Source organism: Leucopleurus acutus (genome assembly GCF_964270905.1).
Source record: "Leucopleurus acutus genome assembly, chromosome: 6".
NCBI lineage: Eukaryota > Metazoa > Chordata > Mammalia > Artiodactyla > Delphinidae > Leucopleurus > Leucopleurus acutus.
In genome coordinates, this window is record NC_139149.1 from 27,063,302 (window position 1) to 27,090,640 (window position 27,339).

General features: G+C 37.7%; 1 protein-coding gene across 1 annotated transcript in view; it reads left to right on the top strand.

Moving 5' to 3' along the window:
* THSD7B (thrombospondin type 1 domain containing 7B) overlaps positions 1-27,339 on the top strand; it is a gene marked incomplete at its 3' end in the record, with an annotated part of 763,972 nt that overhangs the window by 511,725 nt on the left and 224,908 nt on the right. The window contains exon 13 of the mRNA XM_082841629.1: positions 3,290-3,553. Coding sequence (XP_082697755.1) covers positions 3,290-3,553 — 264 coding nt within the window. The remainder of the gene's footprint in view (positions 1-3,289; positions 3,554-27,339) is intronic.

The window sequence follows — 27,339 nt, forward strand, 5'->3', positions numbered from 1 at the left end:
TTGTTTACCATTTATGTGTGCTAGGCCTTGGGGACACTGTAAGGGAATAGATAGACATGACCCTAATTTAAGAGCTTCCAGTCTAATGAGAGATAGAGTTTTGCTACAGACAGTTACAACACAGTATAGTACCTGTTACAATAGCTGTCATATAGGGTGCTGTATTCGTTTTTTATTATTGCTTCTTTAACAAATTGCCACAGATTTGATAGCTTAAAACAACAAATTTATTCTCTTACAGTTCTATAGGTCTGAAGTCAGACATAGATTTTACGGGGCTATAAGCAAGATGTTGGCAGGGTAGCATTTTTTTCTGGAAGGTTTAGGGGAAAATGTTTTCTTTTCCAGCTTCTAGGCGCTGGCTCATGGCTCCCTTCCTCCAAAGTCTTGAAATTCAGAAACATTACATCATCTTTTGATCATTCTTTCATAGTTATTTTGCCTCTGATTCTTTCCTCAGCCAGGAAATGTTCTCTGAATTTAAGATCATGTGATTATGTTGAACCCAGGAAGATAATCTCCTTATCCCAAGATCCGCAAGCTTAGTCACATCTACAAAGTTCATTTTGCCATCTAAAGTAGCGTGTTCACATGTTCCAGGGATTAGGATGTAAAAAATTCTTGCAGAGCCATCATTCTGCCTACCACATGCTACACAAGTACGTAAGAACACCTCTTCTAGAACTGAGATGAAGAGTGTATTCAAGGATGACTTTCCGGAGGGAGTGATCTATCAGTTTGGACCTAAAGGACAAATAACCATTAGCTAGGAAACGGAGGGAAGGTAGAACTGGTGACAATTTCTGGCGTAGAACGTGCAAAGGCCAGCAGTTAAATGAGTAGCTTCTAGGAACTAAAAAATGTTCAGTATTACTTATAACGTGCCAGAGGCAGAGTGATGCAACACAGTCGGAGGCAAACACTAATAGACCCAGATCCTATGGAACCTTGATGACCAAGGTGAGGAGTCTAGACTTCATTCCATGAGCTGTGGTAAGTCACTGGAGAGTTTTAAATAGATGAGTCATATGATCAGATTTCCAGATTTGTAAGTTGGTCCTGGCTGCAGTGCAGGGAATAGATTGAAGGAAGTGAGTTATGGTGGCAGTAAGATCTTGGAAGGTGTCATTGTTGTAGTGATTTAAGCTGGAGATTTGGAGGAGGGCTAAATATGGGTGGTATCAGTCAGAATGGATACAGCAGACTGATTCAAGAGATATTTAGGTACTTGAAATGATAGATCTTTGTCCTTAAACAGATACAGGTAGCACAACAGAATGATTCAAATGTGACACTCCAGTTTTTGACTCAGTCATATTGGTAGAACTGGGAAATGCAGGAGAAGGGATGGTTATGATGGTCAGAAGGTGAGTGTAGCTTTTGCCATGTTGAGTTTGACTGGTTCTTTAGGTGTAGATTTCCAGTCTATGGCTCAGAAGCTTGAATAAGAAATCTGGGCTGAAGATACTAATTAGGGATTTAAAGGTTGTAGACGATTATTTAAACTCTTTGGGTGGTGAAGGTGTAGGATCAGAAAAGAGAATCTAGGGCACTGCCCTGAGGAAACCTATCAGTTAAGAGAGGTACAGAGGGAGAAGAATTCAACAAACAAAAAAGGTGTGCCCAGAGAGATGGTGAGGGTGTGGAGTAGGGGTGAGGGACATAAAGGTAAGGTGTGATGAAACTTGGGAAAGATATTTCAAGAATGATGGCATAGTCAACACTCAGAACTATTGTTGAATGATCAGGTCTGAAAGATAAGACGTAAAATTCATGACTTTATTACTTTGGCAAGAGTAAGTACTTTTAAGGAATAGGTAGAGTCAAGATCTAGGGTTAAGTGTGTTGAGAATAGAATGGAAGTATAAGCGATGGAGACAACGGTACTTTGTGGGCATTTGAAAAGCACCAGAGACTTGGGTTACGTGTTAAACGCTGATAAGAAGGCGCCAGTCCTCCTCATCCATTGATGTATCTCTCATGCAGTAAATTCTCACAGTGGTGATAGATGCTCTGCTCCTCAAACGTATTCTCAGGACGTGCCTCTAATGGTAGAGGCAAGTGAATACTTCCTCCCAGAGGGACAGTGGTGTGGCCGAAGCTTCTACAAGATCGTTTCAGGTCCTGCAGGAATCCTTATTTATTGTGGCCATAAGCATCACAGAAGGCATAAAGCCAATCGTCCAGGTGACAACTGTAGAATTGCTGTGTGTAAAGTAAACTAACTGACAATAAGAAAGTAGTCTGTGCATCAGCTTACTGCAAGCGTTTCCAAAACAGCCGTAAGGACTGGAGAAAAACTAATAAAGCTGCCTATTTTATATATATATATATATATATAACCAGCCAAGACTCTCACTAGTGACCCATTAATAAGGAAACAAAGTGGAATTATTAGATCTAGGAAAACTTTTAAAAATCTAGAGGAAGTGTGTTGGTAGCAAAGTTGAGTCAAGGTACAGGCCATCTTGGAATCCATTAAACATAATGATCAAATACTCACAGCTTTGAAAAATGACTCTGCCTTGTCATTACTCAAAGTTGGGATTACACCTCAAACGTCCATCAAAGTCAATTGGTCAGGTAAGGTCATATTCTAAAATACATAACCTAAAAAGGTCTCTCAAAGTGCAAGTCATACCTTTTTCTCAGATTAAATTATCCAAAATGAATTGAGCATTTATTTCAATCTATTGTTTCTGTCAGCATTTGTGAGCTGCCTGATGAGAGGAACCAAAATAAGTTCCAGTTTGTCCACCACACACCAAGTGACACCCAGGCTCACACCAGGGCCATTGTCTGGGAGGATATCATTTTGTTCCTTGAATAAATAAACTGCTTTTAAAAAGTTACTTGAAAAAAAGGGAAGGACTTAATACTTAGAGCGTTTTGTTCATTTCCCTGGTAACCATAATTTCACGGAAAATGGAGACAAGGTAATCTATCTGTTTTTTATCAACAAATTATAGGGAAACCAATATTAAATACATCAAGGACTTTTCTATCTGTTGAGCCACTGTAGCAAACACCTTCTAAGTATTTTTTGCCTCTCTCTAATATGAGACCTCTTCTTTTCAAATTAACTTAAATTTCACAGTTGCTGTGGGAATTGCTTTCATTGTCCTAGGATTTCCTTCTGTGTTTAAAAAAAAATAAAAAAGAGTGTAAAAAAGAAAGGCTTTATTTTATTTAAGACTTAATAGTCTAAGAGCTTTTACATAAAATGTGAGCGACTTTTAACAAAACAGCAGATGTGAAATTAATACATCAATGTCTCTCATTGGAACAGGGAAAAGCAGGAAGAAGGAGAAATGCCAGGATGCTGACCTGTACCCTCTAGTGCAAACAGAACCATGTCCTTGTGATGTGTTTACGTCTCATCCTTACGGAAATTGGTCAGACTGCATTCTTCCTGAAGGCAGAAGGGAGCCTCAGAGAGGATTGCGGGTACAAGAAGACAGCAAAGAATGTGGAGAAGGCATGCGTTTTCGAGCAATAGTCTGCTCTGATAAAAATGGAAGACCTGTTGACCCCACCCACTGCAACAGCTCTGGTAAGGAGATGGGTGAGGAGTAACAGATGAGGACATTGACATACAGCCTAGGAGGGCCATCCCAGGTCTAGAATTGGTAGCCTCGTTCCTTAGTAATTACTTCAGTTCTTCTTTGTCAAAAACACACCACCTCTCATAAAATATGGACATATGAAATGCACATATCCATATCACACTGATTATCTGGAACGTGATCGTTTGGGATCTTTGACTCACCTCACTCTATACTTCACCTCTGGCCACTTGTTTCCTGGCAGTGAGCTCAGTTGCTCTTCCTCTAAGAAAGCCAAAGCCCAATGCAAATGAATATATTTTACAGTGTTTATTGGTACTCGGATCATATATATAGAAGGCATCAGTCCTTGAATTTCTTATAAGGATGTTGACAAAATACCAATGAAAAAGTTAATTTTAAATGTTTTATGGTATAATGTGTAAGTATACCCAAATTTATAGACTAAAACTGTAGAAAAGGAATGAGGCAATCTGGCAGCATTTTTGAGTTGTTAATCAAGGAGAAGACTGTATTTTTATTTATTTATTTTTGAACATTGGGGTAATTTAAAAGATGGGGAACAGAGAAAGGAATGATTATTAAATACAGCTGGGGTACACATTGATGGAAGAGGCTGAGACTAATGATTACAATGGAACTTATGAATTTCCTGCTCTATTTTTTGGTTTTTAATTACCTTAAGAAACTGAACTTAGGGATTTTACAGAAAGTATGGATAGAGAGAATTTATGCTGGAATGGCAGGCTCTGAAAAAAGATGAAGGATTTTTGTCTCTGTCATCAAGGTCTTATATCCTAATAAGCTTCCTAATAATACCAGAAATGGCAAATTGAATTCCCTTTTAACACGCAAGTAAATCATAGTTCATCCTTATTCTTTATTTCCGATGTATCAGTTCATTTTAGTTAGGATATACCTGGATCATTATAGGAATGCAATTTAAGGTTTAACGATTTTTAATTAGTGTCTTCATTGCTCTACCTCCTAGGTTAGTCTACAGAATTGCATTCAGTGATTTTACTTTCAGAAACATTAAACACATCACAAGCAAGTAATGGACCCATTTTACAGAGGCCGAAGTTGGTTTGCTCTGGTCTTTGTTTTTCACCTTTAATATACATAATGGTTTATTTTTTAATTTTTTTCTTGAAATATATTTGACATATACACCTTGAATTTATGCAATGCTATAACATATTAATTCAAGACATTTATAGGTTGTAATATGATTGTAATTGTAGTGATAATACCTATAACATTATATAATTATCATTTCTTTTTAGTGGTTGGAATAATCTAGTCTTAGCAAGTTTGATATTGTTGTCCATATTCACTGTATTGTGCATTAGATCTCTAGGACTTATCTACTACTCATTCCAAGTTTTGTACCATTAAACAAACTATTCTATCCCTGTCTATCCGTCTGTTCCCAGCCCCTGGAAATAACCATTTTACTCTGCTTTTGTGAGTTTGGCTTTTTTAGATTCCACGTATAAGTGATATAACACGGTATTTTTCTTTCTCTGTCTGACTCATCTCACTTAGTATAATATCCTCAAGGTCCATTCAGGTTGTCACAAATGGAAGATGTTTTTCTCATGGCTGAATAATAGTCCATTATGTGTATACACTACAAATTCTTAATCCATTCATCTGTTGATGGGTGCATAGATTATTTCTAAATCTCGGCTATTGTGGATAGTGCTGTAATATACGTGGGCGTGCATACATCTCTTTGATATCCTGTTTTTATTTCCTGTGGGTATATACCCAGAAGTGAAATTGTTGGATCATATGGTAGTTCTATTAATTTTTTAAGGAACCTCTATATTGTTTTACATAGTAACTGCACCAATTTACATTTTCACCAACAGTGTGCAAGTATTCCCTTTCTCTACATCCTCATTAACACTTATCTCTTCTTGTTGCTATTCTAAAAGGTGTCAAGAGATAGCACATATGGTTTTGATTTGCATTTCCCTGATGATTAGTGATGTTGAGCATCTTTTCATATACCTCTTGGCCATTTGGTTGTTTTCTTTGGAAAAAGTCTATTTAGGATCTCTGCCTAGTGTTTAACTGGGTTGTTTGTTATTGTGTAAGAAGATTCTTTATATATTTTTGGATATTAACCCCTTATCCAATACATGGTTTGCAAATTTCCTCCCATTCTGTAGGTTGCCTCTTCATTATGTTAGTTGTTTCTGTGAAAAATCTTTTAAGTTTGTTGTGATTCTATTTGTTGACTTTTACTTTTATTGTTTATGCTTTTGGTGTCATATCCAGAAAATCATTGCCAAGACCACTATTGAGGAGCTTCTTTTCTACATTTTCTTCTAGGAGTTTTATGGTAGCAGGTCTTATGTTTAAGTCTTTTATCCATTTCAAGTTAGTATTTGTGAGTTGTGTAAGATAAGGGTCCAGTTTCATTGTTCTACATGTGTTTATCAAGATTTCCCAGCACCATTTTATTTTTTAACATCTTTATCGGAGTATAATTGCTTTACAATGGTGTGTCAGTTTCTGCTTTATAACAAAGTGAATCAGTTATACATATACATATGTCCCCATATCTCTTCCCTCTTGCATCTCCCTCCCTACCACCCTCCCTATCCCACCCTTCTAGGTGGTCACAAAGCACCAAACTGATCTCCCTGTGCTATGCACCCAGCACCATTTTTTGAAGAGACAATCACGTCTCCATCAGGTGGTCCTGACTCCCTTACCAAATATTAGTTAACTGAATATGTGGGGGTTTACTTCTGGGCTCTCTAATCTATTCCATTTGTCTGTGTCTATTTTTATGCTTGTATCATTTTGTTTTCATTACTGTAGCTTTGTAGTATAGTTTAAAGTCAGGAAGTGTGATACCTCCAGTTTTGTTCTTTCTCAGGATTTATTTGGCTATTTTGGGTTCTTTGTGGTTCCTTAAAAATTTTAGGATTTTTTTTCTATTTCTGTGAAGAATAACACTGGAATTTTGATAGAGATTGTGTTGAATCTATATATGATTTTGGGTAGTATGGACATTTTAGCAATATTCTTATCCATGAGTAAAGGATGTCTTTCCATTTCTTATGCCTTCTTCAGTTTATTTCAATGAAGTCATAATTTTCATTGTACAGATCTTTCACTTCCTCAGTTACATTTATTCCTAGGTGTTTTATTGTTTCTGATGCTATTGTGAATGGGATAATTTTCTTTATTTTTCAGATGTTTCATTATTAGCAAATAGAAACAACACTGATTTCTTTATTTTGATTTTTATATCCTCCAACTTTACTGAAATCATTGATTAGTTCCAATAGTTTTTAGTTGAATCTTTACAATTATCTATATACAAAATAGTATCATCTTCAAATAGTGACAGCTGTACTTCTTCCATTCTGATTTGGGTATCTTTTATTTTTTTGTTTTGCCTAATTGCTGTGGCTAGACTTCTGATACTATATTGAATAAGAATGGTAAGAGTAGGCAACCATGTCTTGTTCCTAATCTTAGAGGAAAAGCTTTCAATTTTTTTTACTGAGTATAACGTTAGTTCTGGGTCTGTCATAGATGGCTTTTGTTATGTTGAGGTATGTTCCTTCTATACACAATCGTTTGAGTTTATTTTTTAAATAAATTTATTTGTCTATTTTTGGCTGTGTTGGGTCTTCGCTGCTGCACGTGGGCTTTCTCTGGTTGTGGCAAGCGGGGGCTACTCTTCGTTGCGGTGCACAGGTTTCTCATTGCAGTGGCTTCTCTTGTTGCGGAGCATGGGCTCTAGGCACACGGGCTTCAGTAGTTGTGGCACACAGGATCAGTAGTTGTGGCTCGCCGGCTCTAGAGTGCAGACTCAGTAGTTGTGGCACACGGGCTTAGCTGCTCTGCGGCATGTGGGAGGGATCTTCCCAGACCAGGGCTCGAACCCGTGTCCCCTGCACTGGCAGGTGGATTCTTAACCACTGCATCACCAGGGAAGTACCTCTTTTGAGGTTTTTATAATGGAAGAATGTTGTATTTTGTCAAATCCTTTTCTGTATCTATTGTGATGATCATGTGGTTATTTTCTTTCATTCTATTAATGTGATGTAATACGTTTATCAGTTTGAACCATCTTTGCATCCCAAGCTCATGGTGTATAATCCTTTTAGTGTGCTCAATTCAGTTTGCTAATATTTTGTTGAAAAATTTTGCATCTATATTCATTAGTAATATTGGTCTATAGTTTAAGAAAACGATAGACCAATATTACTAACGAATAGTGGCTATATCTGGCTTTGGTATTAGGGTAATACTGGCCTTGTAGAATGAGTTAGGAAGTGTTCCCTCCTCTTCAATTTTTTAGAAGAGTTTCGGAAGGATTGGCATTAATTATTCTTTAAATGTTTGGTAGAATTCACATGTGAAACCGTCTAGTCCTATGGTTTTCTGTATTGGGAGGTTTTTGGTTACTGTTTCAGCCTCCTTCCTCATTATTGGTCTGTTCAGATTTTCTGTTCTTCCAGATTCAGTCTTGGTAGGTTATAAGTTTCTAGAAATTTATCTATTTCTTCTAGGTTATCTAATCTGTTGGCATATAGCAGGTCATAGTACTCTCTTATTTCTGTAGTATCAGTTGTAGTGTCTTCTCTTTTATTTCTAATTTTGAGTCTTCTGTTGTTTTCTTAGTCTAGCTAAAGGTTTGTCAACTTTATCTTTTGGAAAATTCAGCTCTTTTATTGATTCTTTCTATTATTTTTCTGGTCTCTATTTCATTTGTTTTCTCTCCAATCTGTATTTCCTTTCTTCTGCTAACTTTGGGCTTAATTTTTCCTTCTGGGTACTGGAAGTGTAAAGTTATTTACTTGAGATCTTTCTAATTTCTTAATACATCCATTTATCACTATAAACTTTCCTCTCAGAGCTGCTTTTTGCAGCATCCCCTAGGATTTGATATGTTTTCTCTCCATTTTCATTTGCTTCAAGATTTTTTTTTTCCTTTTTGATTCTTTGATCCATTGGTTTTCAGAAGTGTATTGTTTGGTTTCCACATATTTGTAGATTTTCCGGCTTTCTTCTTGTTGATTTCTAGTTTTATACCATTGTGGTCAGAAAAGATAGTATTTCAGTCTCCTCAAATTAGCTAAGATTTATCTTGGTCCTCTCATGATCTAATATCCTGTATGCACGTGAGAAGAATGTATATTCTGCTGCTGTTGGTTGGAATGTTCTATATATGTCTGTTAAGTCCATTTGGTCTAAAGTATGGTTCAATTCCCACATTTCCATGTTGATTTTCTGTCTGGATGATCTATCCACTGCTGTCACTGAGGTATTGAAGTCTCCTACTATTACTGTATTGTTGTATATTTCTCCCTTCATATCTGTTAGTATTTGTTTAATATATTTAGGTGCTTCAATGTTGGGTGTGTATATATATTCATGATTGTTGTATCTTCTATGTATATTGACCCCTTTATCATTATAAAATGACCTTCTTTGTGTCTTGTTACAGTTTTTGGCTTGAAGTCTATTTTGTTTGATAGGTATGGCTATGCCCACTTACTTTTGGTTTCCACTTGCATGGAATATGTGCTGTCTCTTCACTTTGAGCCTCTGTGTGTTTTTAGAACTGAAAGAAGTTTCTTGTAGGCAGCATATAGTTGGATCTTGTTTTTCTGTTTTGGTTGGTTTTTGTTTGTGTGTTTGTTCTCTGTATGTTTTCATGGCTGTTGTTTTTTATCCGCCCAGCCACCCTTTGCCTTTTGATTGGTGACTTCAGTCCATTTATGTTTCGAGTGATTATCGATATGTAAGGGCTTACTGCTGCCATCTTCTTGTCTGCTTTCTGGTTGTTTTGTATGTTCATTATTTCTTCCCCCTGTTTCTCCCTGCCTTTGCAAAGCAGTGGTGTTCTATAGTGGTATGCTCTGTCTCCCCCTTTTCACGTTTTGTGAATCTACTCTAGATTTTTGCTTTGTGGTTATCACCTCCTCTATGAAAGAGGTCACCACTGTCTACCTCTTCTGCCAGAGGGGTAGCCAGTGCTGCTTCCAAAAGCCCAGCCCCTTGTTGTTCATCTGTGGGGAGGGGAGGCCACCTTGGAAATTTTCTACCTCTCCTCTGCTTCCAAACTCTGCTCTTTCTCACTCCAGTGGCATTCTGGAATCTCCCTTTAGGCAGGCTGGACTTCCAGTCATTCTCTTCTCCATGGTTATCTGCCCAGTTTTGCACTCTGCAGGTTCTTTCTTTTCTAATCTCAGTGAGTGGGACTGGGGCCAGTTTGCCAACTCCCTTGTATCAGCAACCCTCACTGAGATCCCCCTTGTTTATTTTTGGATGCACAGGTGGACTGGAAACCTCCACATCCCTTTGTGAAATATGCAGAAGCACTTTTGTTTGGTAATAGATGTCTAATTAGTTGTTACAAAGAGGAAAGAGAAGAGAAGAGAGAAGAGAGACACCACCATGATGCTGATGTCACCTACATATTGGTTTATTAGTCGTTTGATCAAAACCTGTATACTGATCACCTGCTATGTACCTAGTCTTCTATGATTTGGGTATACAGTTATGGGGAAATCAGGGACTTGTGCAGCTTATTGTCTAGAGGAGGATAGAACAAAAACAAATTAATAAAGGAATTTCAAGTCTTGATTAGCCCTTATGATGCTGAACAGAAAATCTTGAGACTTTAGGGAAGTCCTCACTGAAGTGACATACACTTGAGATGTGAAGAGTGAGATGACAACCATGTGAAAAATACATACAAGTTAATTTCAGTTAGTGGGGTAAGCATGTCCAGAGCATATAAGGCAGAAATGAAGTACCAGCAAAAAAACACAAAGGAAGCCCTCAGGAATGAGGAGAATTGTTTTGAAATGCTGTGGAAGAAGTAGGCAGAATCTTGTGGGATAAAGCAAGGAGTCTGGATATAATTCAAGTGAAGACATTAGGTGGGAAGAGTGGTAGATGATGTGATGCAAGTTAGGTGTTTAAAAAAATTACTTTTGACTAGTGTGTATAGATTGGCTTCAGTGAAGCAAGGATGCCATTAAGAGACTATTGCAATAGTCAATGTAATACATGATTTTAGGTAAGACTTAAGATGGCAGTAATAGAGCAAATATAGTGTTAAGATAAAATTCAAAGATAGAATTAAGATTATTCCAAATGCCAGTCATCTTTTTAAAAATATATTATCTATCATTCATCTCTAATTTTTCAAGGGTTTATGTGTGTGTATGTGGTGTTTAATTTAGAAATAATCATTTCATGTTAGAAAAGAACATATCCTCAAGGAAGAGGAGGCATTGAAAATGGAACCAATTTACAGAGCAATAGCAAAAGCTGTTAGAGAATCTGAAAGATTTTCACTGAATGAAAACAGTGCATTGATCAGGATTTACCAGAGACTTGTAACTTTTATGATATTTGTGTTGATATTTTTACATTACATTTTTCAAGAAAAAGATTTTTAAGAATAGTAAATGAAAATACTCCCAATGGGTCACTTCTAAGGGTAAGAGACATATCCATTTATCACGGGAAAAGAAAACGTTTAATGGTCACTAATAGACGTTTTTTTTTTTTTAATATGCTTGAGTACTAACTCACTATTAAGAATTCTATTTTCATCCCAGACAAACTGAAGCAGAGAGCAGTGACCTCAATCTGGCTTTCTTAATAAGAACAGTAAATGCTTTGCCCTTTTAAGCTTCAACATAGGTTTGTCTTCCATCTGCATCTGGAAGACACAAATGGGATTCCCCAAGATAATATCAGAGAAATTTCCTCATGAGGATAATTATTCCTCATGCTGAGGTGTCCTAGGTGGCCCCTGCTGGTACATATAGCTGTGGGCAACACAGTTCACTAAATTCTGAATTATCTATGCTGATGGATTTCATGGAAGATTCAAACCACAGATAATACTAGCCAGGTCTCTTTGTCTTTAGGAATATCACTGAGGAGACCAGTAGTAAAATTACGCTTCATTAAAACAAACAAACAAACAAACAAAAAAACTTCAGAGTAGAATTTGTCTATCTATATCCTGTCAGCAATTGTTTGTTCCTACTGCGTTCCATCACTGCCTAATGTTAAAGTGTTGCATGTAGTTCCCAACTGTGTGTGAAAACAGGGCAGATGTTGACTCTGATTACCTAATTCAGTCAACAGAATAGCGTGGGCCAAAATAAAGATACTTGAGGTGAATTACTTCCAACTATGTCTCTTATCCCAGTGATTTTTTTGGACAAAGAATAGGACATAAAAGCACCCCACACCTCAACACACTTCATTCTTCTCTCTCCCTTTCCCTGCCTTCAGCCCTCCCTTCACTGCAGTCTCTGCTCATAGCAAGTCTTTGCCTAACTCCTCTAATAAATCAATCTACCTTATCACTTCCTATTCCCCTTACCAGTTTTCATCTTTCTTCATAGTACTTAATCACCAACTAAAATATTATGCATTTACATTTTAAAAATACTGTCTCCTGGGCTTCCCTGGTGGCGCAGTGGTTGAGAGTCCGCCTGCCGATGCAGGGGACACAGGTTCGTGCCCCGGTCCAGGAAGATCCCACACGCCGCAGAGCGGCTGGGCCCGTGAGCCATGGCCGCTGAGCCTGTGCGTCCGGAGCCTGTGCTCCGCAACGGGAGAGGCCACAGCAGTGAGAAGCCCGCGTACTGGAGAAAAAAAAAAAAAAAAAAATTTGTCTCCTATGATTGGATGGTAAAATTCCAAGAAAGAAAGAATTGCTTTTTAGGTTTTTTTTTCCAACTGTATCCATGGCACCTAGAATGGTACCTGAAAGTTAGTAGGTATTTAAAATGTATTTTTGAGTACATGACTGTACCATCAGGTCTTAATAATTGTACCTCCTAAGCATTTCTCAAATTTTTCCTTTTCTCTTGCGATCTACTACACCCAGTGACAGATGTTACAATCTTGTTTTCACACCTGATATTTATTATGCCAAGAGCCATCAGCCATCACAGGAAAAGGCAAATGTGGCCGTGCCCATGCTCTGCTGTCAGTTTCTCCCGGTCTCTTCTTCACATACCAGCCCCTTGACAGGACATCAAAGGAATTCCATGACTATGTAGTCTGCCTGGCATGCTCTTTATCCTCCTTTCGTGAGATTCCTCCTTCTTTGGGGTAAGACCAAGTGATGCCTAGTCCAGGAAGCATTTTTCCTACTTCCTGTACCAGGGTGTGTGAGGGGATCATCCTTGAGGATTCCAATGAGTCCTATGCTTTATCAATATATTTAGTTTTATTTTTTTAAATCCCCATGTATATTTCTATTTCTGTTACTAACCTGATTGTTTATTGAATCAGGCTCCTTTCAGGTGTACTGAAGCGGGTTCATTTCTCCATGCCCAGTGCCTAACACAGGGTCTGGCTCATCACAGGCTCTGAGTGTATGTTGGCTGAATGAATGAAAAGATGAGTTTAGATATGACAAGAGTCAATATGATCTCAGGTTCAAGTGGTGGCTTGAGTCGAGACCTTAGTTCTCTGCCCTGGAATTGGACCTGGGTAGTCTGGATGAAAACCAGGAATCCTAGTCACTAGACCACCAGAGGCTAGAGGCTAGAAGCAAAGTTCCCCTGGCTTTTGCCCCCACTGAAAAATGCATTTCTCAAGGAGGCAAAAACTGTAAAAAACTGGAACAAAGTTTATTATTAGAAACACAGAACAAGAAGTGGGAGAGCATGCAGAGATACAGTTTATTTAAGAGAGGAGCAAGGCAGAGATACACATCCAGAGAGAAAAGGGTGTGGGCATCCCCCCTAATGAGAAGGAGTGCAGTAAAGAGGCAGTTAAGTCATTTATATAGGGCTTTTCTTCCACGTCTCTGTTTACCTTTGGCCAATTATCTTGTTTCTTTTTCCACACCTGACCTACCCTAAGATCCACCCCAACATGTGTGCACAACTTTTTTCAAAGATAGAGTCTAGCCCACAGGCCTATGGGAGGGCTGGCATTACCTATTATGGGGTGGTGCCCTCTCCTTTTTGACCCCCAAGAGCCTTTCTGCACATGTGTAGTTGAGGAGGTCTCCTTGACCTTAAGAATGAGAAATATGTGGTCTCTTTATCTTTTGTCTGGGCAAGACTCAGCTCCTCTCTGCCCCTGCCATTACTGTTATCTTGAAGTGTTCACCGGAGGCAAAGTCCAGCTATATACCATGTTTCTGTTCTTGTTTCTTTAATTAATTTTTTTTCTTATTAGTCATCCATTTTATACACATCAGTGTATACATGTCAATCCAAATCTCCCAATTCATCTCCCCCCCCCACCCCCCATGGCTTTCCCCCCTTGGTGTCCATACATTTGTTCTCTACATCTGTATCTCAGTTTCTACCCTGCAAACTGGTTCATCTGTACCATTTTCCAGGTTCCACATATATGGGTTAATATACGATACTTGTTTTGAGCTTTCTGACTTACTTCACTCTGTATGACAGTCTCTAGATGCATCCACGTCTCTACAAATGACCCAATTTCGTTCCTTTTTATGGCTGAGTAATATTCCATTGTATATATGTACCACATCTTCTTTATCCATTCGTCTGTCAGTGGGCATTTAGATTGCTTCCATGACCTGGCTATTGTAAATAGTGCTGCAATGAACACTGGGGTGCATATGTCTTTTTGAATTATGGTTTTCGCTGGGTATATGCCCAGTAGTGGGATTGCTGGGTCATATGGTAATTCTATTTTTAGTTCTTTAAGGAACCTCCATATTGTTCTCCATAGTGGCTGTATCACTTTACATCCCCACCAACAGTGCAAGAGGGTTCCCTTTTCTCCACACCCTCTCCAGCATTTGTTGGTGGTAGAATTTCTGATGATGCCCATTCTAACTGGTGTGAGGTGATACCTCATTGTAGTTTTGATTTGAATTTCTCTAATAATTAGTGATGTTGAACAGCTTTTCAAGTGCTTCTTGGCCATCTGTATGTCTTCTTTGGAGAAATGTCTATTTAGGTCTTCTGCCCATTTTTGGATTGGGTTGTTTGTTTTTTTAATATTGAGCTACATGAGCTATTTATATATTTTGGAGATTAATCCTTTGTCTGATGATTCATTTGCAAATATTTTCTCCCATTCTGAGGGTTGTCTTTTTGTGTTGTTTATGGTTTAATTGCTGTGCAAAAGCTTTTAAGTTTCATTAGATCCCAGTTGTTTATTTTTGTTTTTATTTCCATTACTCTAGGAGGTGGGTCAAAAAAGATCTTGCTGTGATTTATGTCCAAGAGTGTTCTTCCTATGTTTCCCTATAAGAGTTTTATAGTGTCCAGTCTTAGATTTAGGTCTTTAATCCATTTTGAGTTTATTTTTGTGTATGCTGTTAGGGAGTGTTCTAATTTCGTTCTTTTACATGAAGCTGTCCAGTTTTCCCAGCACCACTTATTGAAGAGACTGTCTTTTCTCCATTGTATATACTTGCCTCCTTTGTCATAGATTAGTTGACCATAGGTACGTGTATTTATCTCTGGGCTTTCTATCCTGTTCCATTGACATATATTTCTGTTTTTGTGCCAGTACCATATTGTCTTGATTACTGTAGCTTTGTAGTATAGTCTGAAGTCAGGGAGTCTGATTCCTCCAGCTCCGTTTTTATCCCTCAAGACTGCTTTGGCTATGTGGGTCTTTTGTGTCTCCATACAAATTTTAAGATTTTTTGTTCTAGTTCTGTAAAAAATGCCATTGGTAATTTGATAGGCATTGCATTCAATCTGTAGATTGCTTTGGGTAGTGCAGTCATTTTCACAATATTGATTCTCCCAATCCAAGAACATGGTATATCTCTCCATCTGTTGGTATCATCTTTAATTTGATGAAAGCATCAGTGTCTTATAGTTTTCTGCATACTGGTCTTTTGTCTCCCTAGGTAGGTTTATTCCTAGGTATTTTATTCTTTTTGTTGCAGTGGTAAATGGGAGTGTTTCCTTAATTTCTCTTTCAGATTTTTCATCATTAGTGTATAGGAATGCAAGAGATTTCTGTGCATTAATTTTGTATCCTGCAACTTTACCAAATTCATTGATTAGCTCTAGTAGTTTTGTGGTGGCATCTTTAGGATTCTCTGTGTATAGTATCATGTCATCTGCAAACAGTGACAGTTTTACTTCTTTTCCAATTTGTATTCCTTTTATTTTTCTTCTCTGATTGCTGTGTCTAAGACTTCCAAAACTATGTTGAATAATAGTGGTGAGAGTGGACATCCTGGTCTTGTTCCTGATCTTAGACGAAATGCTTTCAGTTTTTCACCATTGAGAATGATGTTGGCTGTGGGTGTGTCATATATGGCCTTTATTATGTTGAGGTAGGTTCCCTCTATGCCCACTTTCTGGAGAGTTTTTATCATAAAAGGGTGTTGAATTTTGTCAAAAGCTTGTTCTGCATCTATTGAGATGATCATATGGTTTTTATTCTTCAGTTTGTTAATATGGTGTATCACATTGATTGATTTACATATATTGAAGAATCCTTGCATCGCTGGGATAAATCCCAGTTGATCATGGTATCTGATACTTTTAATGTATTGTTGGATTCCGTTTGCTAGTATTTTGTTGAGGATTTTTGCATCTATATTCATCAGTGATATTGGTCTGTAATTTTCCTTTTTTGTAGTATCTTTGTCTGGTTTTGGTATCAGGCTGATGGTGGCCTCATAGAATGAGTTTGGGAGTGTTCCTTCCTCTGCAATTTTTGAAAGAGTTTGAGAAGGATGGGTTTTAGCTCTTCTCTAAATGTTTGATAGAATTCACCTGTGATGTCTCTGGTCCTGGACTTTTGTTTGTTGGAACATTTTTAATCACAGTTTCAATTTCATTATGTGTGATTGGTCTGTTCATATTTTCTATTTCTTCCTGGTTCAGTCTTGGAAGGTTATACCTTTCTAAGAATTTGTCCATTTCTTCCAGGTTGTGCATTTTATTGGCATGGAGTTGCTTGTAGTAGTCTCTTAGTATGCTTTGTATTTCTGCAGTGTCTGCTGTAACTTCTCCTTTTTCATTTCTAATATTACTGATTTGAGTCCTGTCCCTGTTTTTGTTGATGAGTCTAGCTAATGGTTTATCAATTTTGTTTATCTTCTCAAAGAACCAGCTTTTAGTTTTATTGATCTTTGCTCTTGTTTTCTGTGTTTCTATTTCATTTATTTCTGCTCTGATCTTTATGATTTCTTTCCTTCTGCTAACATTGGGTTTGGTTTGGTCTTCTTTCTCTAGTTCCTTTAGGTGTAACCTTAGATTGTTGGAAATTTTTCTTGTTTCTTGAGGTAGGCTTGTATAGCTATAAAATTCCCTCTTAGAACTGCTTTTGCTGCATCCCATAGGTTTCAGATCATCTTGTTTTCATTGTCATTTGTCTCTAGGTATTTTTTGACTTCCCCTTTGATTTCTTCAGTGATCTCTTGGTTATTTGGTAACATATTGTTTAGCCTCCATGTGTTTGTACTTTTTACATTTTTTTCCCTGTAATTCATTGCTAATCTCATAGCGTTGTGGTCAGAAAAGATGCTTGATATGATTTCAGTTTTCTTAAATTTACTGAGGCTTGATTTGTGACCCAAGATGTGATCTCTCCTGGAGAATGTTCTGTGTGCACTTGAGAAGAAAGTGTAATCTGCTGTTTTTGGATGGAATGTCCTATAAATATCAATTAAGTCTATCTGGTCTATTGTGTCATTTAAAGCTTGTGTTTCTGTATTAATTTTCTGTTTGGATGATCTGTCCATTGGAGTAAATGAGGTGTTAAAGTCCCCCATTATTATTGTGTTACTGTCGATTTCCTCTTTTACAGCTGTTAGCAGTTGCCTTATGTATTGAGGTGCTCCTATGTTGAGTGCATATATATTTATATTTGTTATATCTTCTTCTTGGATTGATCCCTTGGTCATTATGTAGTATCCTTCCTTGTCTCTTGTAATATTCTTCATTTTAAAGTCTATGTTATCTGATATGAGTATTGCTACTCCAGCTTTCTTTTGATTTCCCTTTGCATGGAATATCTTTTTCCATCCCCTCACTTTCAGTCTGTATGTGTCCCTAGGTCTGAAGTGGGTCTCTTGTGGACAGCATATATATGGCTCTTGTTTTTGTATCCATTCAGTGAGCCTGTGTCTTTTGGTTGGAGCATTTAATCCATTCAGGTTTAAGGTAATTATCGATATGTATGTTCCTATGACCATTTTCTTAATTGTTTTGGGTTGTTTTTATAGGTCCTTTTCTTCTCTTGTATTTCCCACTTAGAGAAGTTCCTTTATATTTGTTGTAGAGCTAGTTTGGTGATGCTGAATTCTCTTAGCTTTTGCTTGTCTGCAAAGCTTTTGATTTCTCCATCAAATCTGAATGAGATCCTTGCCGGGTAGAGGAATCTTGGTTGTAGGTTCTTCCCTTTCATCACGTTAAGTATATCATGCCACTCCCTTCTGTCCTGTAGAGTTTCTGCTGAGAAATCAGCTGTTAACCTTATGGGAGTTCCCTTGTATGTTATTTGTCATTTTTCCCATGTTGCTTTCAATAATTTTTCTTTGTCTTTAATTTTTGCCAATTTGATTACAGTGGGCCTCAGCGTGTTTCTCTTTCTGTTTATCCTGTATGGGACTTGCTGCGCTTCTTGGACTTGGGTGGCTATTTCCCTTCTCATGTTAGGGAAGTTTTTGACTATAATCTCTTCAGATATTTTCTTGGGTCCTTTCTCTCTCTCTCCTCTTTCTGGGACACCTGTAATGCGAATGTTGTTGCATTTAATGTTGTCCCAGAAGTCTCTTAGGCTCTCTTCATTTCTTTTCATTCTTTTTTCTTTATTCTGTTTGGCGGTAGTGAATTCCACTGTTCTGTCTTCTGGGTCACTTATCTGTTCTTCTGCCTCAGTTATTCTGCTATTGATTCCTTCTAGTGTATTTTTTATTTCAGTTTTCTTATTGTTCATCTCTGTTTGTTTGTTCTTTAATTCTTCTAGATCTTTGTTAAACATTTCTTGCAGCTTCTTGATCTTTCCCTCCATTCTTTTTCCGAGGTCCTGCATCATCTTCACTATCATTATTCTGAATTCTTTTTCTGGAAGGTTGCCTATCTCCACTTCATTTAGTTGTTTTTCTGGGGTTTTATCTTGTTCCTTCATCTGGTACATAGCCCTCTGCCTTTTCATCTTGACTATCTGTGAATGTAGTTTTTGTTCCACAGGCTGCTGGATTGTATTTCTTCTTGCTTCAGCTGTCTGCCCTCTGGTGGATGAGGCTATCTAAGAGGCTTGTGGAAGTTTTCTGATGGGAGGGACTGGTGGTGGGTAGAGCTGGGTGTTGCTCTGGTGGGCAGAGCTCAGTAAAACTTAAATCCACTTGTCTGGTGATGGGCGGGGCTGTGTTTCCTGCCTGTTGGGTGTTTGGCCTGAGGCGACCCAACACTGGAGACTACCAGGGCTTTTTCATGGGGTAATGGCAGACCCTGGGAAGGCTCACGCCAAGGAGTACTTCCCAGAACTTCTGCTGCCAGTGTCCTTGTCCCTTGGTGAGCCACAGCTGCCCCCGCCTCTACAGGAGACCCTCCAACACTAGCAGGTAGGTCTGGTTCAGTCTCCTATGGGGTCACTGCTTCTTCCCGTGGGTCCTGATGCACACACTATTTTGTGTGTTCCCTCCAAGAATGGAGTCTCTGTTTCCCCCAGTCCTGCCGAAGTCCTGCAGTCATATCCCGTTAGCCTTCGAAGTCTCATTCTCTAGGAATTCCTCCTCCCGTTGCCCAGCCCCCCAGGTTGGGAAGCCTGACATGTGGCTCCGAACGTTCACTCCAGTGGGTGGACTTCTGTGGTATAATTGTTCTACAGTTTGTGAGTCACCCACCCAGCAGTTATGGGATTTGATTTTATTGTGATAGCACCCCTCCTGCCATCTCATTGTGGCTTCTCCTTTGTCTTTGGATGTGGGGTATCTTTTTTGGTGAGTTCCAGTTTCTTCCTGTCGATGATTGTTCAGCAGTTAGTTGTGATTCTGGTGTTCTCGAAAGAGGGAGTGAGAGCATGTTCTTCTACTCTGCCATCTTGAACCAATCTTCTCCTGTTGTTATTTCTGTCTGGAAGTGTAAACAAGATGCTGGCTGTAAATTCTAACCTGGAGCCCATCTGCCTCTTGCCTCACACATGCATGCCCAGATAAAAGTTCTGCATTGTGTGTGTGTGTGTGTGTGTGTGTGTGTGTATGTTAAGAGATGTTTGGGTAGAATAGCTATGTATAATAAACACAGAGCCATAGAGAAGTTGTCAGACAAACACTAGAATATTTGGTTCTATTTTGCCCTTTATATACAGTTTGGGGTTAGAAGAAGTGAAATTGCTCTGCAACCAGTGGACAAGGAATGTTTTTGAAAGAATGAAAAACTGCAGAAAAACAATTTTCCTAGGGATCCAGTGATAACTATGTGAATAAAACTTTAACTTGGGCTTCCCTGGTGGCGCAGTGGTTGAGAGTCCACCTGCCGATGCAGGGGACATGGGTTCGTGCCCCGGTCTGGAAAGATCCCACATGCCACGGAGCAGCTGGGCCCATGAGCCATGGCCGCTGAGCCTGCATGTCCAGAGCCTGTGCTCCGCAACGGGAGAGGCCACAACAGTGAGAGGCCCGTGCACCACAAAAAAAAAAAACAACTTTAACTCATCCGATTATAAAGTGAAAATGTAAACTATTTCATATCTGATTCTAGGTAAATTATGATTGATTTTGATAGGCAATTAATTATCATTAATATTTCATCCAGAAATAACTTGGCATTTACAGGTTAACTCTAGTACAGCAATTTCAGTAATTTGCTGTCATATATAAGGAGGTATGGATAGCAGACAAAGCAAAATAATCTATAAAATCTTTGTGATTTAAAGAATAATATTTCATGTATTCGAAGTTACTGGCAAAAATGTGAATGTAATCTTAATATCTTTAGAAAGTTTAGTTTCTGTGTATGTATTGGATTTGTATTATTGAAAGATTTGTCACAACTACATATGGACAAGTTTATTTCGGCCAAGATAGGAGACTGAAATTTACATCTTTATTAACTGAGTTGGCTAAGAGAGCATTTTATAAAGCGTCCTGGCAAAGACTTGTTTGTGTCAAAGATGGGACAAACTTTTAAAACTATTGTGAGCTCTCCTTTATGAATCTACCAGGCAGAGGGACTGAATAATTATGTTTCTTGCAGAAAGAAACAGAAACTCTTTAGTCATCCGCAGTTTTTGCCAAGTGACCTGTTTCCTAAATCTTCTACACCTGTATGTTTTTTGAGATGTTGAAAAGCTCTTCAAATCACCACTCAAGGAGGAATAATAGTGCCTACTCTGGAGCAAAGAAATTTAGGTTTGAGAAGATGAATATGTTTCTGTGTTTTTCATGTTGAGATTTTTGCTTCCTTTGCTTTTTCTCTTTTCATGTGAATGTTGCCATAAAAATTCACATGAAATCACTACTTCAGAGATGCTTTTCTCCTCTATCCATGTTTCTCCATCTAAGTGGCTCTCCCTTACTTGCTTAGACTTCTCTCACCTTTCCATTAGATCCACTGCAGTGGGGACTCAGTCCTTCCTTCCACTGCCCTTTTGTCCCATTTCAAGGAGGAGAATCTTTCCCCCGGGCCAATATGATGATCACTCTCACTGTCAACCAACTGCCCAGGCCCCTTAGTATGGCGTACAAGTCTCTTCATGATTTTACCCTTTGTTAACCCCTGAAACCTCATCCTTCTTCTTTCCCATGCTGAACCTCAGCCATCTTGGAATCTCGCATATCTCAATCCATACCATTCTCTCTCATGGGACTTTTGCTTTCTCTACTTACACACATCAATTCTGCTATGACTTTAATTCTTCCTCCTTACAGCCTAATTCTCTAGTAGACTCCTAATAACCTTTCAGGACTTAGGTTAGAAACTTAGGTTTCACCTTTTCTGGGAAACACCAGGCAATCTTGCCAGTCTGCTCTTCCCCAACCCCTAGATGCAGGTCCCCAATCCTAGTGCTTCTCATATTTTACCTACTATACAGCTAGTCTGTCCTGCCACAGATGGGTGTGGGGTTCTTGAGGGAAGGACTGTGTCTACTTCATCACTGTGTCATCACAAACATCTGGCAAAGTGTCAGCACATCATACATACTCAATAATTGTTAACAAAACAGAATATAAATCTGTGCTCTGTGTAAAGAATTTTCATGTACATATATATATATGTATTCGTTTTTTTCTTTTTTTTTTTATGACTGCTATAACAAAACCACAAACTTGGTGGCTTAAAATAACTTGTTTACTCTCTCACGCTTCTAAAGGTCAGAAGTCCAAAATCAGTTTCATTGGGTCAAAATCAAGATGTAGTCAGTCTCACTCCCTTCAGAAGCTCTAGAGGGTAATCTGTTTCCTGGCCTTTGTCCAGATTCTAGAGCTGCATTCCTTGGCTCATGGCCTCTTCCATGAGCCAGTGGCATAACATCTTGCTTCAGTGTCTTATCACTTTCTTTGGTGTCAGTTCTGTGCCAAATCTCCCCCCCTCTTATAAGGACACTTAGGATTGCCTGTCCTGCACTGATATTCCAGGATAATCTTCCTATCTCAATATCCTTAACTTAATCACAATTGCAAAGTCTCTTTTTACATATAAGGTAACATTCAGAGGTTCCAGAGATTAGAACCCGGATATTTTGGGGAGCCATTATTTAGCATACCACAATATGTTAAGGCTATTGTATTTTTGAAGCTAAACCTTTTAAAGATGTGCAAAGGAAAAAGAATTGGAAACCTCTCTCAAGTGTTGGAAACACTCATGTAGTGTTATCTTCTTTATTTCTTCATGTGTGTAGTGTCTACACAAGGGGATTTATGTGAACAGTTGATACCATCATCTGGAAAATTATTAGGCAGAATGTAATGGCTAAAATGTGAAGAAAGCAAATGCAGCTTTTGGTTATTTCCTTGAACAATATATGGAATCAGTATTTCTTTTCACTTTTTTTTTTAATAGGGTATGGGCTACACCCTTGTCTCCAGGTCATATATTAGCTCTACCTTATTTGTTTCTTACATTCTGTGTTTTAATTTTGACCTATTTAATAATTACTAGAGATAACGATTTACTGATAAGATCTCATTTGAAGAGAGGATTGGTTCTGTTACTGAAAATGTTTCGAGAACTCACCTAATGAAAGGATACATTGGAAACAGTGGTTCATTTGTTTATATATTCATTTATTCTTTTTAACATCAAAGGAACATCTGGTTTTCATCATGTTCATTTCAACATAACAGTGTATAAAGATAAGTAAGTAATGCTCATTGGAGATATCTATAGTCTAATGCAGGACTGTTTTAGGGATTTCCAAATTTGAGATTGTCTTCCGTCTCTGAGTCAGAGCATACTTTAGTTTTTGGAATTAAAATGAAACAAAAATTTCAGTACATCAACCAGTCAAACAGTTTCATGTACCTTATATTTCTTATCCAGAATTATGTCCAGATATGGAATAAAGGTTTCTCTCTGGGTGACTAGAGGTAGACAATGAGAGAAGATTTGACTAGGGCCTTATAGCCTAGTATCTGTGGATTTGATTGGACTACCTTTCTAGAAAATGTAGTGTGTGTTGTCTTCCTCTGGAGAAACCGTGGGCCCATGATGAAATCCTTGTACAACGTTCTTTTAACCTAATTGAGATAAAAAGCAGCATAGCTTATTCTAAATCAGAAGTAACCAGGATGTCTAAACTGTTTTTCTCCAAGAAATCAATATCTATTATTCTTTTCTCCTTTGAGGCAAACAACTAGATATCTTATGAAGTGCAAAGTAATTCTCTGCCTACATTGCCTTAAAAAAACAAAAGAGAGAAAAACCTCCCTAAAATCAGGAATAAAACAAGGATGTCCACTTTTAACTTCTAAAGCACTCTAATGGAGGTTCTAGTGAGGGCAGTTAAGCAAGAAAAACAAATTAAAAAGCATCGAGATTAAAAAGAGAGAAGTAAAACTCTATCTACTGACAGACAACATGACCTTGTTGTTGTCATGTTGAATTTTCCTATAAAGAAAATTTTCCTATAAAGCTATTAGAGCTTATAAAGATATTTGTCAGATCTTCAGGGTACAAAATCAATATACCATCACTTATATCTCAAAGCTGGAAAAAGCAAAAGATCAATATATCAAACCAGTTGCAGTTCTATACACTAGCAATAAATAATAAGAAAATGAAATTAAAACAATTTCATTTATAATAGCACAAAAGGAGAAAAATAATAACTTCAACAAGATAAGTAAAAAGTGTGTACTCTAAAAACTATAAAACACTGTTAAAAGAAATTGAAGAAATAAATGGCAAGATATACCATGTTCATGGGCCAGAAGACTTAATATTGTTAAAATGCCACTACTTCTCAAATTCAGCTACAGATTCAACACAATCCCTATCAAAATCCCAGCTGGCTTTTTTTTTGTTTTTAACATCTTTATTGGGGTATAATTGCTTTACAATGGTGTGTTAGTTTCTGCTTTATAACAAAGTGAATCAGTTATACATATGTTCCCATATCTCTCCCCTCTTGCGTCTCCCTCCCACCTAGAGTCTGTCATACAGAGTGAAGTAAGTCAGAAAGAGAAAGACAAATACCGTATGCTAACACATATATATGGAATTTAAGGGAAAAAAAATGTCATGAAGAACCTAGGGGTAACACAGGAATGAAGACACAGACCTACTGGAGAACGGACTTGAGGATATGAGGAGGGGGAAGGGTGAGCTGTGACAGGGCGAGAGAGAGGCATGGACATGTATACACTAACAAACGTAAGGTAGATAGCTAGTGGGAAGCACCCAGCTGGCTTTTTTATAGAAATTGGCAAACTGATATTAAAATTCATATGAAAATGCAAGAGACCAAGAATAATTAAACATCTTGAAAGAAAAAAAACAAAGTTGGAAGACTCACTTTCCATTTTCAAAACTTATTACAAAGCTGTGGATATCAAGACAGTGACATAAGGATAGACATATAGATCCTTGGAACAGAATTGAAAGTCCATGAATAAACCCCTTACATTTATGCTCAACTGATTTTTAAGAAGTCTGCCAAGACTATTCAATGGAGAAAGAATATTCTCTTCAACAGATGATATCTGAACAACTAAATATCCACATGTAAATGAACAGAGTTTGGCCACTCCATTATACCATGCACAAAAAATGGACACAAAGTGGTTGATAGACCTAAGCGTGGTAACTAAAAGTATAAAACTCTTAGAAGAAAAATAGCAGTAAATCTTTGTGATTTCGGCTAGGCAAAGTTGTCTTAGATACAACACCAAAAGCACTAGTGACAAAAGAAAAGATAGATAAGTTGGACTTCATCCAAATTAAAAATGTATATACTAAAAGACACCATCAAGAATGTATAATGACTCACAGAATGGAAGAAAATATTTGCAAATGATATATCTGATAAGAAGAGACTTGTATCCAGAATAAAGTCTTTTAAAAGTCAATAAAGACAACCTAGTTGAAAAATGATCAAAGGATTTAAATAGACATTTCTCCAGAGAAGAGATACAAATGACTTATAAGCACCTGACAAGATGCTCAATATCATTAGTCATTAGGGAAATGGAAATCAAAACTATAATGATATATCACTTCATATCCACTAGGATGGCTACAGTCAAAATGACAATGTGTTGGTGAAGATGTGAAAAAATTGGAATCCTCATACATGCTGGTTGGAATGTAAAATGATGGGACTGCTTTGAAAAAGTTTGGCAGTTCCTTAAAAAGATAAACACAGAGTTGCCATATGACCCAACAGTAATGAAATATACACCCAAGAGAAGTGAAAGCATGTTCACATAAAACCCACAAATATGTCACAGCATTACTCATGAAAGCCGAAGTGCGGAAACATCCCATATTTTCATCTACTGATGAGTGGATAAATAAAATGTAGCATATATAATGCAAATTATCTTGACAGTTAGAAGAATGAAGTATCGATACCTAGGAGATACTCATTGGAAGTGGATAGTCCCTACAGGCTGTCTCATAGATAAGACTGCCTGAGGGTATGAGAAACCCAGAAGTCCTTGTACTAACTACCTTTCTCTCTCCCACTGATTCTTCAAATCCCAAACTGTCAAGACATTGCTGCTTTAGAAAGTAAGGCTGTTAAACAGGGCTGTGGTAGGATTCTGTGTTTATTTTAGCAAGGTATTTCTGGCTTCAGGGTTGAAGTTGGATTAGATAAAAGAGAAAGGTAGAGAAATCCTCAGAAGAGGGTTGCAGTGACCCCTGTGAGAATGGAACAAGGCAGAGTCCATGGGGATGGGGAGAGAAGAAAGTATTTGAAAGTCAGGAGGGGTAACACTTATTAAAAGTAGAGAAACAGGGCAGAATTGGGAAAACTTTTGAAAACTGGGTCAGTGATGGATGGTGACATTAACAAGAATAAGGTACAAACTCAAGAGCAGAAAATAGAAAACTCAGTTTTGGACAGTTTGAGGACTGAGCAGAACAATTATTAGAGATGTAAAAACAAAACCCCACACAACTGAGAATATTTGAAGTCAAGAGAGAAACTTCTGTAGTTACAGATTTTGGAATAGAGATTTTAGAATAGCTTATAGGTGGCAAGGTAGATGATACAAATGATGTTGACAGTTGGAAGAGATGACCCCAGACAGAACTCTAAGAAATATTTTTCTTTGAGATGGTAATAGAAGAGTCATCTTCCTTCGACTTAAACCTTCTCACCGACTAGAAGTTTATTACTATCACAGTCAACTGAACAGCTCTAAAATGTGAAAGATCTTTATTTTTTAAATCGAAATGCAACTTCCTCCACTCATTGGTTCCAAATTAACTTTATTCAATTAAAAATAGATCTAAAATATTATCTACCTAAGAACATTCCCAAAATCTGAAAATATATGTAATGACATATTAATAAATATATAAATTATTTTCCAGATTAAATATCCAGGGTGCTTTGTACTTTGACTCGTGTACAATTTCTAGTTCCTTCATTATTGTGCTTATTTTTCTCCAGTATGTTTCCATTTGGCAATAAAACCTTAAGTGATAGTTAAGGGAACAAGGTGTCCCAGTGTCACTTTCAACCCCATGTTTCATGTACCATATGCTGCATCCATACTGGACTTCCTCCCATTGTTCCCCACACACTTTCTGTCCTTGTGTCACTTCATTCCTTTGCCCATGTTCCTTCCTTTGCCAGGTGTCTTTTTCTTTTCAAAGTGAACTCCTGCTCATCTTTTGAGCCAGAAATCACATTGATTTCTTCAAAGAGCCTCTTCCCTAACTTTGCTAGACCAATTCTGTATTTTCACAGAAATATAGTCATACTTTCTTGTAGAACATGATTTATAGTAGACTTTACCTCTTTACATGTCTTTACACGTCTTACCTTCCAAACAAGTACTGTGCTGCACCTTGGTTACATAGTGTTAGACAAAATACGTGGTCATTGCCTTCAGTGAGCTTGCAGTCTAGTGTTTGAGAGAGATTAAGAAAATATAGACACAGAATATGTAAGTTCAATTTGTCCTAAGTGCTATGACAAACTTGATGGGGGTACTGTGATAGAATACTAAAAGGGAGCATTATCTAAATTGGGGAATCAGAGAAGGCCACTCTAGGGAAGAAAATAGGATCTAAAATGTGAAGAATGAGTGTATAATAGGCAAAGAATACTCTTTCAGCCAGAGTACATGCTCAAATAATGTCTTTTGAATAAATAGAAGTACAATTTTCCCAAT